Source organism: Podarcis pityusensis (assembly GCF_964106645.2).
Source record: "Podarcis pityusensis genome assembly, chromosome: 13".
In the NCBI taxonomy this organism is placed as follows: Eukaryota; Metazoa; Chordata; class Lepidosauria; order Squamata; family Lacertidae; genus Podarcis; species Podarcis pityusensis.
The window spans coordinates 20,579,494-20,597,863 of record NC_138038.1 but is presented as its reverse complement, the minus strand read 5'-3'; the positions used below and the strand labels follow the sequence as shown (position 1 = coordinate 20,597,863).

Sequence of the window (18,370 nt, the reverse complement as noted above, 5' to 3'; positions counted from 1 at the left end):
AAATAAAGCAACATTCAATAATCCCTTAGAATATAAATAGTAAACAGTAAAATTAAATATCAGCAAATAATAATTTAAACAGTTTACACATTTCAATTGCAATAAAGAATTACTAAACCAGGGGTCAGCAAACCTTTTCAGCAGGGGGCCGGTCCACTGTCCCTCAGACCTTGTGGAGGGCCGGACTATATTTTTTGGGGGGGAGGAGGAAATGACGAATTCCTATGCCCCACAAATAACCCAGAATGCATTTTAAATAAAAGGACACATTCTACTCATGCAAAAACATGCTGATTCCTGAACAATCTGCGGGCCGGATTTAGGAGTTGATTGGGCTGGATCCGACCCCCAGGCCTTAGTTTGCCTACCCATGTAATAAACTATAATAATAATAAAAAATAACAGCAAGTCGCAATACATAAAAGGATCAAATTGAGAAGCAAGGACACACAACTTATAACCATCCCTGAATTCCTCTTCTTTCTTCCCAGCTTCAATTCCTGGCATCTGGTAGGGTAGGGGTGGGAAAGAACCTTGGCTGAAACCCTTGAGAGCTGCTGTCAGTTCAGTATATGAAGTCCATATTATAGTAATAGGATCATAGACTTAGAAGGGACCCTGAGGGTCATCTAGTCCAGCCCCCTGCAATGCAGGAATATGCCACTGTCCCGTACGGGCATCGAACCTGCAACCTTGGCATCATCAGCACCATGCTCTAACCAACTGAGCTATGAGCTCGATGGACCAGGAGTCTCTGTCTTGGCAGCTTCCTGTGTTCGTAGATATACAACAGCACTTCCACGCTGCTGGGAACTGCAGTTTACTCCTCCCAGAGCTACAGTTCCCAGCGCCCTTAACAAACGATCGTTCTCAGGATTCTTTAAACACACTTTATGCACATGGGTAGTGTGGCTGTGACCGTGCAGGATGCGATACTGGGTGTAGCAGGTAGAGCTATCGTAGCCACTTATACCACGATACAGTTGAATGTTGAATGAACGAAACTTTATTTGCGTCAGCCAACGGCCATAGCAACAAAAGAACATTGCAGTATACACAGAACAAAAAATATTTTAAAAAACCGATTCAGTTGTCCTGATTTATGGCAGAGTTCTCACTTCTTCCCCCTCCATTTTCATAAACCTCTTAGGCAAAGGACAAGCGGAAAGCCCTCGAGGAAACCATGGCTTTTGCAACCCAGTCATTAGCCAGCGTGGCTTACCAAATCAGCAACCTGGCGAGCGACATCCTCAAAACGATGGACTTGCAGCTGGCTGAAGTCCGGCAGGTGGAAGCCAAAGTCTGCTCCATTGCGCAGGTGAGAAGACAACATGAATAGGTGCTGCGGGAGGGCTTTATTTGCCCCAGAACCTGCTTTTCTAGTTGGTAGCCCTCTGTGATTGGAATCGGGACCCTGGCTGCTTTGTTTTGGCTGCTTAAACTGCTTCCTAGGGGATGAGATGCATTTTTTGTTTAAATCAGTTTTATTTGGGGGACCATACACACGCTGCTCCACTAAAGCACATTCGAAACAAATTCTTTCCACCATAGAATTGAAGAACTGGAAGGGACCACGAGGGTCATCCAGTCCAACCCTCTGCAAGGTGGGAATCTTTTGTAACCTGTCTTCACAGGGGAGTTGCTCCAGCCCCTTGACCATGCAGAGTTGCTCTGTGCTTCCCAGCCTTTTGGGTGTGTTCCTTACAGTGTCACTGTTTAAAAGCTCCAAAGCAGACAGACCCGCCTTGTCCCCTGAGCCCTGACTACAAACCAGCCGAAAGAGATTCCCCCTCCCTGTGCTTTCCCTTCATACTGGAATATAGGGAGGCATACACAATGTTCCTGGACATCGGATTCCTCTTCCTGTTGCTTGACGGCTTTCCTGTTTCCCAGAGAATAAAAACATAATGGATCAGGAAACATCCGTGGAATGGATTAATCACCTCTGTCGTGTCACCGGTTTGGTATCTCCAAACACTTTGATGAAGTCCACTTTTAGCTCAGCGCAAGAGGGAGGTGTGGAGGGGAATGGTAAGGAATAACTGTTTGCCTTCTGCTTAATAATCGGCGCTTCCTGCTGCTGGATCCCAGAAGACACTTTGCCAAAATCGTGCATTTACCACCTCTGTGCCTGCAGGTCTCTCTTGTCCAGAGGGGGAGCTTCTTCTGAGCATATGCACCATTATGTGCTGATGAACAAGAGGGGCATAGGCTCCCCAAATACCGTGTAACAATGCAAGGAAAGGGAGGGTGAGCTTTTTGAGAGGCAGAGTGCGCTGGCATAGCACAGAGAATAAGAGAGTGAGCTGTGAGCTGGTTAACCCTGGTTCAAATCTCATCGTTGACAGAGGAACATAAGGAGATGACTTAGACCAGTGGTGGACCTACGTTTTTGGGTTCTTGAAGCTTGAACCATTATGGGGTGGCGGGGTCCTTTGCTATCAGCAACTAGGTCTGGGTGACCATGGTTATCTTCTTCAGTGGAATTGTTCCCTGTGGATCCTGTCACCTGAGGCACTTGCCTCACCTTGCCTCATGAGTGGGCCGGCCCTGATAGCAGATATAATGAGGGAAGGGCTGTAGCTCAGTGGTAGATCATCTGCTTGGTATGAGGAAGGTCTCGGGTTCAATCCCTGGCAGGGATGGGAGAAAACCCCATGGGAGTTAGTGAGTCAATTTATGGCAGCTTCCAGTGTCCAAGATGCCTTGGAACTGTGTGAGGCTAGGAGACTGTTTTTAGCACCCGAACTCAACTGGGCTCACAAGCCTTTCGCACAAAAGTCTACCGCTGGATAGCTTTCTTCATTTCAGTAGCCTAATTAAGGTGGGGGAAAGTAACCTTCTTGTTGAATAACTGGGAGTCAGAAACCCTTGCTGATCTATCAAAAATAATCCAGAGATCTACCAGTAGATTCCAATCTGCATTCTGCCCCTTACCTGCCTTAAAGGCCTCTGGGTGCTTCCAGGCTGTTGCTGTTTTCAGATGGGATTCAATCACATCCCAACAAATTGCATGTTGTGCAATAGACCACAACAAACCTGCTCTCCCCAAATATCTGACTTCCGGCAATAAGGTAAGGTAAAGGTAAAGGGACCCCTGACCGTTAGGTCCAGTCATGACCGACTCTGGGGTTGTGGCGCTCATCTCGCTTTATTGGCCAAGGGAGCCAGCATACAGCTTCCGGGTCATGTGGCCAGCATGACTAAGCCGCTTCTGGCAAACCAGAGCAGCGCACGGAAACGCCGTTTACCTTCCCGCCAGAGTGGTACCTGTTTATCTACTTGCACTTTGAGGTGCTTTTGAACTGCTAGGTTGGCAAGAGCAGGGACTGAGCAACAGGAGCGCACCCCATCGCGGGGATTCGAACCACCGACCTTCTGATCAGCAAGTCCTAGGCTCTGTGGTTTAACCCACAGCGCCACCTGCATCCCGGCAATAAGGATAGGGATGGTGAAATGCAGTGGAAAGTTTGGCACAACCCTCACTTTGACTTCATGATCATCCAAACTTCCCGCAAACAAATAGGAATGAAGGCTCATCAAATAACCAATGTCGTCAGATTTCCCTGCAAATAAGGACAGGTGCTCGATAAACAGGTCTTCTGCCAGAGCCCTGTCTGCTGTTGTCTTCTGCAACAGACTCATGACTAGCTCTCTGGATGTTGTTGTAAGAGGTTACTGAGTCTTTCCTCATCGCTTTATGCCAAGAAGAGATTAACGGGCAACAGCCACCTTTGCTTTAGATCGGATGTCCTGCTTCACTAGGGCAAAAGGTTAATCTGAACCAAGGCTCAGCCCCTGAACTAGTTTGAAGCCTCACCTTAAGTCCCCTGAAATGTCGCTGGAAATCAAGCACGGAGACACAGCTGTTCTGCAAAAGGGGCTTTTAGGAAGGAATGCAATGCTGTGCCCACTTATAACTGCTGTGTAGTTTCATTGCGGCTTCCCCTCGTGCAGTATATTTTGAGGCAAACACCTTGGGAATTGCCTGTTAAACAACATCTCCATCTGCTTGCCTTGCCTGGTGCATTTCTTCACAGCAAGGCACGCTGTCCGTCTTCTCGTTGTTAAGTGCCATACGCTGTTTGGGGAAGAGCGGAGGCCAAGGCAGCAAGAAGGTTTATGAGTTTACATCCGAGGTCCAGTTTGAAGTGGAAGCACCCTCGTTTACAGCCCGCACCCGTAGTCGCAAGCAACTCTAATCAAACTCAGTGGGAATGAACTTCCAACTGAACCTGACCAAGGACTGGGAGATTCAAACTGAATTTATTTTCCGCTCTTTATGAATGAATTTATTTGCCGCTCTCTATGAATGAATAAATGTGCCATTGAGGTGGGGGTACTTCCTTACCACCAGCAGCCTTGGTGGTATGCTGCAGCCATACACCCCATACATTTAAAGTGCACGACTACCCCCTAAGAATCTTGGGAACTGTAGTTTGGTGTAAACTACAGTTCCCAGGATTCTTTGGGGTGGGAAATAAGGTAAAGGCAAAGGGACCCCTGACCATTAGTTCCAGTCGTGAACGCTGGAGCGGTATCTATTTATCTACTTGCACTGGTGTGCTTTCGAGCTGCTAGGTTGGCAGGAGCTGGCACAGAGCAACGGGAGCTCACCCCGTCGCGGGGATTCAAACCACCGACCTTCTGATCGGCAAGCCCTGGGCTCTGTGGTTTAACTCACAGCACTGTGACTACCCCCTAAGAATCTTGGGAACTGTGTAAACTACAGGATTCCCAGGATTCTTTGGGGGGGGGGAAGTAGAATAATAGAACTGTAGAGTTTGAAGGGTCATATAACCCAACCCCCTGCAATGCAGGAATCTCAGCAAAAGCCCCTGAACTAGTTTGAAGCCTCACCTTAAGTCCCCCCAGCTTATAAACCTCCAAGGAAGGCTGATGTTTAGTCGGAATCTGTGAACCGCCCTGAGACCTGCGGGTATATGGCAGTATTCAAACTAAATTAACAACAATAATAACAACAACTGAACAATAATTCCTTGCAAACTTGAATCCATTGGTTCGAATCCTACCCTCCGGAGCAGGAGAAAACAAGCTTGCTCCATCTTCCATGTGAGAGCCCTTGAGATATTTGAAGATGGCTGTCACATCCCCCTCTCAGTCTCCTCCCTTGCTTTAAGTATATAGCCATGTACACAGCTGTGCAGTCATGCAACCGCAGTATTTACAAAGCTCTGGCCAGGACAAGTCCATCGTTCAGTATTCCCCTCATTATGGCTTTGGCTTCCTCTTCTGAATCTTTCCCCATATCTTCTTGGGGCCACCATGCACAGAATTCAGTGCCGTACTTGCAGTGTGGCATTACCAGCAAACAGTCTCCAAATGTCCTTTTTGTTATGCATCCGTGAAGATTTGGGCTCCTGAAGCCATTGGGGTGGTCATACGCAATCCTGCTTTCAATATGGCCTGCACCTGCAAAGGTTGTTTTTTTTTGGGGGGGGGAGGATATACTTCTTTGTATCCATTGGTGCATGCCCTCTGGCTTCCTGCAGTAATCCTGCAATTTTTTATATCACAAATATTCAGGGGTTTTTGTTGTTGTTGTTGTTGCATTGTAGCCCAAAAGTGTCCCTGCAGACGGCCATAATATAATAATAATAATAATAATAATAATAATAATAATAATATTTTATTTATATCCCTCCCTTCCGCAGCCAAAGCCGGGCTCAGAGCGGCTAACAACAATAAAATAATACAACATTCTAAAATCATTCCATTATAAAATTAATTCAAATCAAATTAATGGCAACCATTGGGCTAGCGTTCTGTGAGGATTGCCAAAGGAGGGGGTCAGGCTGTGCCCTGGCCAAAGGCCTGGTGGAACAGCTCTGTCTTGCAGGCCCTGCGGAAAGATGTCAAGTCCCGCAGAGCCCTAGTCTCTTGTGACAGAGCGTTCCACCAGATCGGGGCCATGGCCAAAAAAGCCCTGGCTCTGGTTGAGGCCAGCCTAACGGCGAACTTTCGTAGAACAGCTAATAAAGCGGAATGAAGTGTGGATAGCTCATTATAAATCCACCACAATGCATTACTTTTGCCTCAGTGACATGTTGGGGAATATACCTCCAAACACCACAATCCAAGCCCATATTTTGGTGCTTGAGGGTAGAAAACCCAGATGACTGAAGCCGGCTGTACTATCAGGCGACAGATATTGAAGGGCAGGGATCAGACAGAACTGTGTACACCACGAATATGCAGGATACCGTGAGCAGCAGAGAGGGCCAATGAGGAGTCAATTGTGGGAGAGGAGGAGCCAAAAATGGCTTCCCTGGGGAGTGGGCTTTGCCACCTGTCCCCCCCCCCACCAAAATGGTAGGGTGCTGCCAGTTTGAGTGTTGACTAGAAATACAATTAAACCAGCTCCTGCAAATGGTCCCTGACCCAGCTATGGCCTCCTTCCTTCACCGTGTCTTTCTGCCTCAGGTGGTGGAGATGCACATGGAGAAAGTGTCCCGCCGAGAGATCGGGGCCCTTTCTGTTTGCAAGAGATTTCCGCATCAACAGAAAATCATCCCCCCAAGCCACGTGGAGCCCCTGGAGGCGTATTACAGGAAACCACTGAACTTCAACAGTTTGGATGATGTTGGGCACGGAATAAAGGTAAGAGCTGGGCATGGCCTCCTTTGCTCCCCTAGCTGTAGTCATCTTCCATGCTGACAAGCCATAAGGTAAAGGGACCCCTGACCATTAGGTCTAGCTGTGGCCGACTTTGGGGTTGCGGCACTCATCTTGCTTTCTTGGTCGAGGGAGCCGGCGTACAGCTTCCGGGTCATGTGGCCAGCATGACTAAGCCGCTTCTGGCGAACCAGAGCAGCGCACGGAAACGCCGTTTACCTTCCCGCCAGAGCGGTACCTATTTATCTACTTGCACTTTGTGCTTTCAAACTGCTAGGTTGGCAGGAGCTGGGACCGAGCAACGGGAGCTCACCCCGTGGCGGGGATTCGAACCACTGACCTTCTGATTGGCAAGACTTAGGCTCTGTGGTTTAACCCACAGCACCACCCAAAAGGTCCTTATCCAGAGAGGAAAAGGAGTACATGCTGTTGAATCTTCTGGGGAAATTGTGCTGGATTTTGTACTGCTATGGAATGTGGGGGGGGGGGGGGAGCCACACCTATTGAATTTCTGCCTGCTAGCATAGGAGTACTGGCAGGCTAGATCCTATCTTGACAGAGAGAATATAAATGGCTCCTTTGAGAGGAAGGGCAGGATATAAATTCAACAAACAACCAAACCCTTTTGCATACTTCAGATCATACATCTGATAAAGACAGTTGTTGCTTTATTGTTATTACACTTCTATCCTGCCTTTATTCCAGAGAGCTCAAGGTGGTGTATGTGGCTCCACCCGCTCATCATTTTATTCTCACAACAACCCTGTTGGGGGGGCTAGCCTGAGAGGCAGTGACTGGATCTCCCAGTCAGTGGGGACTGGATCCTGGGTTTCCCAGGTCCCAGACCAACACACAAGCTACCACACCACACTGGCTTTAACACCGTGTGTGTGTGTGTATGAGTGCATTTAGAATAACTAAACACCAGAGTATATAAATACCTTGAGAATTAAAATAGCAAACTACCAAAATCTAGCACTGGTTCTAAATTGTGGATAGAAACTATCCCAAGCCAATGTCTCGCTGCCTGCCATAAAGGTAAAGGTAAATGACTCCTGGACGGTTAAGTCCAGTCAAAGGCGACTATGGGGTTGTGGCTCTCGTCTCCCTTTCAGGCCAAGGGAGCCGGCACTTGTCCACAGACAGCTTTCTGGGTCATGTGGCCAGCATGACTAAGCCGCTTCTGGCACAACAGAACACTGTGACGGAAACCAGAGCGCATGGAAACGCCGTCTACCTTCCCGCTGTAGCATTACCTATTTATCTACTTGCACTGGTGTGCTTTCAAACTGCTAGGTTGGCAGGAGCTGGGACAGAGCAACGGGAGCTCACTCCATTGTGGGGATTCGAACCGCCAGCCTTCTGATCGGCAAGCTCAAGAGAGGCTCAGTGGTTTAGACCACAGCGCCACGTGCATCCGCATACCAGCCATATAGGTCAGCTGGTATATCCTGAGGCAAAATGTGGAGAAAATATATGTGCCATCACTCCTGTTAACATAATGCAAAAAACCCTAAAACTAAAAGGGGAAAAAAATGCTGTTGTTCTCTGGACTTATCACAAAGCCAGGGAATTTCTGAGCAACAGAGATGGGCATCCTGGGAGATCACATCGCCACTAGAATTACTGAGCAGCATCAATGGCAGAAGGAAGCAAACAAGCAAATTAATATATCATTAGTTTTATTCATATGTCTGGCTGTGGTAATACTTGCTGCACAGTGTGTGGTTTGCTTTGGACTCAAAACGAGAGGTGCTGTGGCCTAAGCCAGAAGATTTGATGACTTATCTAGAGACCGAAACTCAGTAACAGACAGTGAGTCTCCAAGCACTTCCTCTGTGGAAAATGTACGTCTTTTGATGAACCACCAAGCAATTGCTTTCTTCCTTTAAAAAAAAAAGAAAAAGAAAGATTAGAAAGAGAGCACTCAGACAGCAATATCTTTAGTAGTCAAAAAACAAAACAAAGCAACGTCCCAAATCCAAAGAAATTTAATCACAAAAGGTTATATCGAAATTAATGGCAGATAGAATAGTCGCAAGTAACTAGTATCACTTTCAGTGAGACTTAATTAATGTAACTGTACTCACGGCTCATGTGAGTTTTGCATGACGTCAACTTCCTGAACACAAGTTTCTAACCCTCATGATGGCTGAGAAAATATTGAAAAATGTGGTAGAATTGGATATAACTGCTGAGTGACAAAACGTGACTTTTAAGCTCAAAATAAAATATTATTTTTTTTAAAAAAAGAAAATATATATATGCAGATGGCAGCTTCTGAAGGAGGAGAAACCGAGTCTTAGAATAGAGTTTCCACCTGCTATTTATTTTAAGAAAGGGATCCCTTTTTTAAAAGAGGATTACAGGTCACATCCACAGCACACATTCAAAGTACTCTTATCCTACTTGAAGAGCTATGGCTTAATAATAATAATAATAATAATAATAATACCCCGCCCATCTGGCTGGGTTTCCCCACCTACTCTGGGCAGCTTCCAACAAAATATTAAAGTACAATAGTGCGTCAAATGTTAAAAGTTTCCCTAAACAGAATGCTGGGAATTGTGGAGGGTCTCCTAAAAACTCCCAACATCCTTAATGAACTGTCTTTCCCAGAATCCTTTGGGGGAAGCCATGACGGTTTCAAGTGGTACGCTACTGCTTTAACCGTATGGTGTGGGGATATGACCCAAGTGCCGTATTGCCAAATAAAGGACCTTTCTTTAATTTAAGAAAGGGGATGACAAAGCACCCACACACTTTCACGTGTCTCAAACACTTCTCTCCACACCACCCCAGAGCAGTAATACCATTCTGAATTCAGCCTGCAGCAAACGGAGAAGTCGCAGCTACATAAGGACGCCTGCAAGTTAAATTTAAGCGCTTCTCTCTTCCTTCCCCACTGGGCACTCTCTCGTGAAGAGAAAAAGGAGAATTGTGCTGTCAGCTGCGGCCAGCCATCGAGACCGATCTCAACCACAAGGGCCTGAAACTGATGAGGCAAAGATTTGCCGGGCTCTCGGTTCCCACACTGGCGTCTGCTTCCCCAGCGGCGTTCTCTCCGCAGCTGGGGCTGCTGCCACAGCAGGGGCCTTGCGCCACTTTGGCTGCTGCCCTTTGTTGGCATGCAGATTTGGCTCAGTGACTGAGGGGCCCCCAAGATGCATGACCCAGTTTCACGAAAAGGTGCGCTCCTGTGGAAGGGAGGCTTTCAAGCTTGGCCTTTTGATGCTAAGTCCAGAAGACTGGAAAGGAAAAGCCCCCCCTCTCTCTAAAAACAGGTGCAGAAGCCCGGTAGAAACATGTGTAATAAACAAAATCTGCCCTTATTCCCTTATGGGGGACACAAGAGCCCTTACAGAGTCTGTTGTAGGTTCTCCATCGGTAGGAGAAAATAACAGAGGCCAACCAGAGAATATTGAGAAGCAAAGCAGCTAGTAAGCCTGATCTTTATTGAACTGTTGCAACAGGGTGCTCCCCTCACATGCAGAAAAGGCGGAGGACCCAGAACCCAGGTGTGCCTGCCCTTATATAGACATTTTAAATTCCCTGCACTGGAGCTCAAGACCACCCCTCCGTACATCATACATACATCACAGAAAAGGTGGTCTACAACAGAAATTTGAATGTTGTTATTTTTTCCTGTCTGCCAGGTTATCTGATAATGCCTTATCTGATTGCCTTTCCTGGTAGTCTGGCCATTTCTTTGAGATGGTGATTACCCAATTCCTGAGACAATGGGAAGGTTCCCTCACCCCCTCCCTCCTTGCAGAGAAAACATTTGGTCAGTTTGGGAGTCAAAATGGTTTCAGGGCGGTATTCCTGTGCTGCTCCAGACATGTGGTCCACATATCTATGTACGTGCTTGGTTGGTACATTTTATGAACATTCATTAAAATATAAGACCTTAACATTTTTATTTCACATGTCAGATGACAGCGAGAGGCCTAAGTAGGCCTGGAATGTGAGCTTTGGTTGCAGGATGGGGCAAGCAAGGGCTGTAGCTCAGGGGGACAGCCTCTGCTTCCCAGGCAGAAGGTCTCGGGTTCAATCCCCAGCATCCCCAGTTATGGGTGGGAGCATCCCTGTCCGACAACCTAGAGAGCCACTTCTGGCAGTCGGTGCACAATACTGAGAAGATGCTGTGGTCTATGCCACTGAGCCTCTTGGGCTGGCCGATCAGAAGGTCGGCGGTTCGAATCCCTGTGACTGAGTGAGCTCCCATTGCTCAGTCCCAGCTCCTGCCAACCTAGCAGTTCAAAAGCATGCCAGTGCAAGTAGATAAATAGGTACTGCTGTGGCAGGAAGGTAAACAGTGTTTCTGTGTGCTCTGGTTTCCATCACGGTGTCCCGTTATGTCAGAAGCAGTTTAGTCATGCTGGCTGCATGACCTGGAAAGCTGTCTGTGGACAAACGCTGGCTCCCTTGGCCTGAAATCGAGATGAGCACTGCAACCCCATAGTCACCTTTGACTGGACTTAACTGTCCAGGTGTTGTTTTCCTTTACCTTTATGGCAGGCAGCAAGATGTGAAGCAAGACAATGGCTTGGGATAGTTTCTATCCACGATTTATAACCAGCAGTAGATTTATAACCAGTGCAAGTAGATAAATAGGTACCGCTGCGGCAGGAAGGTAAACATGCGCTCTGGTTTCCGTCACGGTGTCCCATTGCGCCAGAAGCAGTTTAGTCATGCAGGCCACATGACCTGGAAAGCTGTCTGTGGACAAGCACCAGCTCCCTCAGCCTGAAAGCGAGATGAGCGCCGCAACCCTATAGTTGCCTTTGACTGGACATAACTGTCCAGGGGTCCTTTACTGAGCTAGGTGGATCAACAGTCTAAGTATAATTTAACTTCCTATATACATCAACAGAGCAAATTCACACACTGGCAGCGAACTGAGGCTGCTTCCACACCTGAGGAACTTTTGCTACAGCGAGAGCACTTTTTTAATTCAGTGGAAAGACGCTTTTAGAACGGACGTAAATCTTTAGCTCTGTTGATTAGAACGTTGCAGCAATACTAGAGCATCAGCTGCCAAATTGTTATGCCTTTGCATGCGTTGGTAACCTAAAGCGGCCTTGACTACAGTACCGTTAACATGCCTTATGTGGGACTGTCCTTGTAAGTGGTTCAGAAGCTGCAGCTACCGCCAGAGTCAGTGGCCAGAGGAGAAGGTGACTGACAACAGGTTAATCCTCTGCTGAAAAAGCTGCACTGCCTTGAAGAATACTAGTATGGGTTTTCTCTCTTTCACATACCTCTTTCCCTTCTGGTCTCTCTCTTAGGATCATGGCACACAGTTGGCCAAAACAGGGACTCTCTGCCGGCGAGGAAATGCGACATCATCAGGGCAGTCATCTGGGAGCCTTAGGTGAGATTGCATCAAGTAGAGGCATGAAGTTCTAGTTAGCCTTCTAGCGCAGCCAAGATTTCTTCTCAAATATTGCCCTTCTGAAATATGCTCAGAGTCCTGTAGTGATTTCATGCTCTTTATTGCAGCTTGTAAAACAGTGATTGAATTGCCCCCCCAAAACCTCAGGCTTTTATATACCGTATTTTTCTCTCTATAACACTCACATTTTTTCTCCTAAAAAGTAAGGGGAAATGTCTGTGCGTGTTATTGAGCGAATGTGTGGTCCCTGGAGCCGACTGGCCCGAGTACAGGGGCAAAAATCAGGCAAAAATCAGATCGTGCGGAGGAGGGAAGGCTAAAGAGAGGAGGTTGCTGCTTTCCTGCATTCTGCCTCAGGGTCTTACTGCCCACCCTCTTCTGTTTTCGGTTGCTGTGTTTGCTCAAACGCAACAAAGAGCAGGGAAATCCCCTGCCCTCCTGGCAAGCAGAGGGGAAAGGAAAGGATCGCGTCCTTCCTTCTAATTCCTTCCTAGTCACACTGTGCGCAGGCTCCAGCCCACCCGGCTCAGGTTCCGTAGGCTAGGAGCACAGCCGACAGCCACCACCTCCTCCTCTCCGTGCTCCGGTGCTGCTGCTGCTGCGTCCAGCATTATAGGGACTCGCAGGCAGCCGGAAAACATGCAGGTGGGAGAGAGGGGGGGGGCTGGCTTGGGTGGTGGTGGGGAACTTTTGCCTTCCTTTCCTCCCTCCCGTTAAAGCCTTCTCCTGCTTTGTTAGCCAGCTGCTTCTCCGCACACCCCTCTCGTGCTCCTTGTCCCTTCTGTGTTTTTCCTTCCCTCTCCACTTAAAACGTGGTTACAAAGCACGGATCCACATGGATCCTCAGGATCCTTGCATTGGGTCACCCCAAATTCACCATCAGATCACATTACATGTCCATGGCTACAGCCTGCACCAAAAAAATCAGGCACCCACTGTTGCCTGGGGCTGCAATGGTGCAAAAACGTGGTTACAAAGCATGGATCCACAGGATCTTTGCATTGGGTCACCCCAAATTCACCATCAGATCACATAGCATGTCCATGGCTACAGCCTGCACCAAAAAAATCACGCACCCACTGTTGCCTGGGGCCACAATGGTGCAAAAACGTGGTTACAAAGCACAGATCCACGTGGACTCAGGATTTTTGCATTGGGCTACCCCAAACTCACCATCAAATCACATGTCTGTGGCCACAGCATGAAGCACAAAAATGATACATCCACTGTTTCATTCAGAATTTTTTTTTCTTGTTTTCCTCCTCTAAAAACTATGTGCGTGTTATGGTCAGGTGCGTGTTATCGAGCGAAAAATACGGTACATTATTTACACAATGAGTCCCATCTGATTGGCTGATTCTGCTTCCCTCCTGGAGCCTGATTGGTCTTTTCCTGCAGGCCAATCAGTTGTTGCATTCTACGATCCTACCAGCCTAATAGGCTGATTAACTTCCTCCTGGAGCCTGATTGGTCTTTTCCTGCAGGCCAATCAGTTGTAGCATTCTAGGATCCTACTTGCCTATTGTTCTAGGATCCAAGCTTTCGCTATTGCCTTCCTCCCCTTCCCAACACAACTGGAACCGAAACTCTTTCCATTACGTGTTTTGCAGTCCAGCTGTTTTGTACTACAACTCCCATCAACCCCAATCAGCCGGCTGGGGCTGATGGGACTCGTAGTCCAAAACATCTAAAGGAGGCTTCCTCGACCTTGGCCCTCTAGATCAGGCTTCCTCAACCTTGGCCCTCCAGATGCTTTTGGCCTACAACTCCCATGATCCCTAGCTAGCAGGACCAATGGTCAGGGATAATGGGAATTGTAGTCTCAAAACATCTGGAGGGCGGAGGGTGAGGAAGCCTGATCTAAAGTGTGCCAGGTTTTGTCTGCAATCCTAACCTGTCTGCTGGCAGAGAAGGAGGTCCACTGATTGGACAACATGCTTCATAAGCAAAAGCAAAGTAGATAAGAGAGGAAGATCAAGATAAACATTCAACTCAAACTTTTTTGGTTTTTTTTAGGAGAAGTCAACGGATTCCAGAGCCAATACGGCCACCAGTTGTCCCAGAGGGCAAACCCTCCTCATCTGCTTCATCTTTGTCATCACTGAGGTACCGTTTGTGGGATTCCCAGCATGGCACAAAAGGAGACACGGGGTGGGTGGCAAAGCCAAACTCAGGGAGAAAACTGGTGGCTACTTTTCTATGGAAAATGAAGATAAGTTCCAGTTCCAAGGGGTCTTTGGCGAGATCTGTTGCCTTTCTACAGTGGTACCTCGGGTTACATACGCTTCAGTTTACAGACGCTTCAGGTTGCACACTCCGCTAACCCAGAAATAAACCCAGAAATAGGTTAAGAACTTTGCTTCAGGATAAGAACAGAAATCGGGCTCCAGCGGTGCGGCAGCAGCGGGAGGCTCCATTAGCTAAAGTGGTGCTTCAGGTTAAGAACAGTTTCAGGTTAAGAACGGACCTCCAGAATGAATTAAGTACTTAACCCGAGGTACCACTGTATTTTAAACGAACTGTTTCTCTAAAAGCATATAAATTAGCAAATGTTATGCTCTTTTTGGGTGATGCCCAAGTCAGCACCCTAACCCTGGTCAGTGTGTGGCTGTGAACTAGAAGGTTGGTGGTTTGAGCCCACACAGGGATGGATGTGGGCAGGATTCCTGCATTTCAGGGGGTTGAACTAGATGACCCTGGGTGCCCCTTCCATCTCTACAGGTTCTACGGAGTTCAGAGCTGGGAACTTGGAACCTAGCTCCTATTCCAACCTGCTCCTCTCGGCTCAGGGGAGGGCAGCTGCAGATTTGGGCTTCTCACCAGCTTGTTTCCTTCCAAGGCAAGCAAGCTGTCTTATACCATCAGTGGTCCACCGAGCTTAGTATTTGTCTACACTGGCTGGTTGCAGCTTTCTAGGTTTTTAAATTGGGAGTCCTGCCTGGGGATTGAACCAGGGACCTTTGGTGTGCAAAGCACGATGCTCTACTGCTCAGCCATGGCTCCAGACAACAGATGGTGAAATGACTTGCCTCTCAGACCTTCTTAGCTTTGTTTGGGCTCCACAAAATGACGCTCTTAATCCTGCTCCACAACATAAGGCAATGGAAGCCTGCAGCTGAACCCTCTGAGACAGCTGGGATGGGGGTGCCATTTTGAAACATCCCCCATGGCAACATCTACAGTGCAGCAACGAAAGTAAAAATCCACCTGAGCCCAGCAGGGTGAAAGCATCTAGCTCAGCCTCCCCACTCTAGCATCAAGAAATGGTCTTTCCTTCTTGTATCATCAGCTCAGGCGTCTTCTGTGCCGACCCTCCACTAGGAAAGGACCTGGGGCTTCCAGATGTTGTTGGACTCCAACTCCCATCAGCCCCAGCCAGCATGGGCAATGATCAGTGATGATGGGAGCTGTAGTCCGACAACATCCACAAGGCCAGCAGGTTCCCCATCCCTGCCCAGGGGCAGTGTACCTTGCATTTACCTAAATCTTCCTCCTTTGAATGTCACTGCAGCCCCACAGAAGCTATGGAGAAGACTGGTATGATCACATCTACTGAACCACCTCCACCGCCTGCGCTCTCGCCTTTTCCTCCACCGGCAGAGGCAAGTGATGTTCTTCCTCCTCCTCTTCCAGAAGATCTATTGCCACCGCCACCACCTTTTGTAGTCAGCGATGTCACCCCAGGTAAGGCTACCTCCTCCTCCTTTTTCAAAGCCAGAACAAAACTGAACTCAAAATTAGCTGGGGTAATTGCATGCCTGGCTTTATGTACCCCACAAGTGCAGGACTGTGGAATTGGCTTCAGAACCGACATACCTGAGTACAGTTTCCAGGACACCCTGAGTTCAGGCAGAGGCAGTAGTTGCTGGGGAAAATGAATAGGGGAGTCCGATTGCATCCCTGTTCTGCTTCCCAGAGTCCTTTGGTTGGTCACGGTGTGACCTGAAATGCTAAATGTTATGTATTCAGCGGTCTGTGTTTGCCTGAGCTTGAGCCTGGACTAAGGATTCTGAGCTCCTGTGTTCTGATTGGATACATGATGTCCAATCAAAGAACATTTCAGGATTTGGGCCTCTGCCATTGGCCCTTGAACTCCTGAGTCGTGATTCACAGCTTGGAAGTTTAGACAGCCAATCGCGTTGGGAGTGGGAGTGGCCCAGGCTTTCAGGAATGTATATAAGCAGTTGCTTTGCCCCTGTTTCCCAGTTATGTAGTTCAATAAAAGGTTCTTGCCGTTATCGCTATGTCTTGCCTCGTGGGAACCCCCCTACACTTCACTTCACTAAGCATATTCCTCTGAGTGAGTGTGATGCCCTTTCAATGCACTTCTCTCCTCATTATGGCAAGCAGGCATGGAAGGCCAAGCGCACAGGAACACATTTTTTTTATTTTCCTTGTTTGTGAAAGAGTCAGTAGCATGTGTGTGTGTGTGTTTGCTTGCAGACCTTGATTTTCCAATGATCCCTCCACCACTGGACGCCTCTAATTTGGAGCAGCTGGTGCCTCCGCTCCTTCCCCCTCCGCCACCCCCAGAGAAATTGCCATGGGCCCCCGACACCTATCTGGAAAAAGGTACCTTGCTAAAGATAAGAAAACTCCTGGAGTCGGCTACCTGGGCATTCGGTTTGCATTCTGACAATCAGCACTGATATGCTTGGGGGTCTAAACCACCTGAAACCATCTGCTGTAGACACACTTACCTGTAATCCCAGGTGTTTGACTGGCCTTTGACCTATTCAGCAGTAGGGCTGGGCAAAATCTGGTTTTCTACATTATCACCAGCTAAACATTGTGATATACTGATATATCACAATGTCTGAAATAAGGATGGAACTGTGTAGAGGCATTGGCTGGCATCATGGTTTTTCCTGCATTGTGATTTTTTTGCATAGCACAGACATCATGATTCGTAATATATTGCCAGGTCAAAAACTATGAAACTGATATCATAATATGGACTTCAAACCGGTTTTGGACCATATATCGATATATCGCCCAGCCCTGTTCCGCAATGAGGACTATGCAATACTGCAAGACTCTTTATTTGCCTGCATTTTCTCTGTTCTGCACAAATGTTGTGCTTCTCTGCTTACCACTGCAGTGGATTTCTCCTCTGTTCCTTTTCAATCTGCATTTCTGTTTAGAAAGCCCTATATTGGGGCTTTCTAAATAGGGGACGCGGGTGGCGCTGTGGTCTAAGCCGCTGAGCCTAGGACTTGCCAATCAGAAGGTCGGCAGTTCGAATCCCCGCGATGGGGTGAGCTCCCGTTGCTTGGTCCCAGCTCCTGCCAACCTAGCAGCTCGACAGCATGTCAAAGTGCAAGTAGATAAATAGGTACCACTCCAGCGAGAAGGTGAACGGACAATAAAGCGAGATGAGTGCTGCAACCCCAGAGTCGTTCGCGACTGGACCTAACTGTCAGGGGTCCTTTACCTTTATATTGGGGCTGTACAAAGACATTTGAGTCTCCAAGGTTTAAAATCCAACTTGTATATACACTTGTACCTCGGCTCCCGAATGCCTTGGGAGACTAACATTCCGGCTCCCAAACGATGGTAAAGCAGAAGTCAGTGTTCCAGTTTTCGAACGTTCTTTTGGAAGCGGAATGTCTGACGGGGCTTCCGCAGCTTCCAATTGGCTGCAGGAGCTTCCTGCAACCAATCAGAAGCCGCGCTTTGGTTTCCGAATGTTTCGAAAGTTAAACAGTCTTCTGGAATGGATTCCGTTTGACTTCCGAGGTACAACTGTACTAACAGGTCTGCTGGGAAGCTCTAATGCGTGAGCCCCATTGAGAAACACCTATCCATCTATCTGATTAGTTTTCTCGTGGAGCTCCTGTTAATTTGCACAGGGCCACGGCAGAACTTCCCAGTGGACTGGCCTTTTGCTTTCCACCCGCCATCCTCAACAGCACCAAGCCTCTGCTGTTTATGCTATTCAGTGAATGCCATGAGTGACATGTATCCTATTGACCAGATGATCCCCAAATTGCCATTCCCAGGTTCCCTTCCTTCTGTAAATGCGTTTCGGGACTGGTGATTTTTTTTGCTTTTCATTGCTGACCTCCTTTCCCCCTTCTCTTCCCCTTTGCCTTCAGTGGTGACCCTCTACCCTTATACTCAGCAGCAGGAACAAGAACTCTCGTTCGCAGAGGGGACTGTTATTTACGTGACACGAAGATACTCAGATGGCTGGTGTGAGGGGGTGACAAGTGAAGCAAAGGGATTGTTCCCAGGGAACTATGCGGAGCCTCTGCCATGAAGGAAGCAGAACGGATGCTGGAGATTTTTGGTTTTTTTAAAAATGCAGATACTTAAAATGTGAGATTTGGTGAA

The 18,370-nt window shown here is 47.8% G+C and overlaps 1 protein-coding gene across 2 annotated transcripts in view; it reads left to right on the top strand.

The window, feature by feature from the left end:
* ABI3 (ABI family member 3) overlaps window positions 1-18,370 on the top strand; it is a 21,559-nt gene extending 3,189 nt beyond the window's left edge. The window contains exons 2-8 of one of the 2 annotated variants that reach the window (XM_080979473.1): window positions 1,151-1,318; window positions 6,445-6,621; window positions 11,928-12,013; window positions 14,051-14,140; window positions 15,546-15,718; window positions 16,478-16,606; window positions 18,133-18,370. In XM_080979473.1, the coding sequence (XP_080835599.1) occupies window positions 1,151-1,318; window positions 6,445-6,621; window positions 11,928-12,013; window positions 14,051-14,140; window positions 15,546-15,718; window positions 16,478-16,606; window positions 18,133-18,296 (987 nt within the window). In that variant the 3' untranslated portion in view covers window positions 18,297-18,370. The remainder of the gene's footprint in view (window positions 1-1,150; window positions 1,319-6,444; window positions 6,622-11,927; window positions 12,014-14,050; window positions 14,141-15,545; window positions 15,719-16,477; window positions 16,607-18,132) is intronic. The other variant, XM_080979474.1, reaches the window with a different exon arrangement.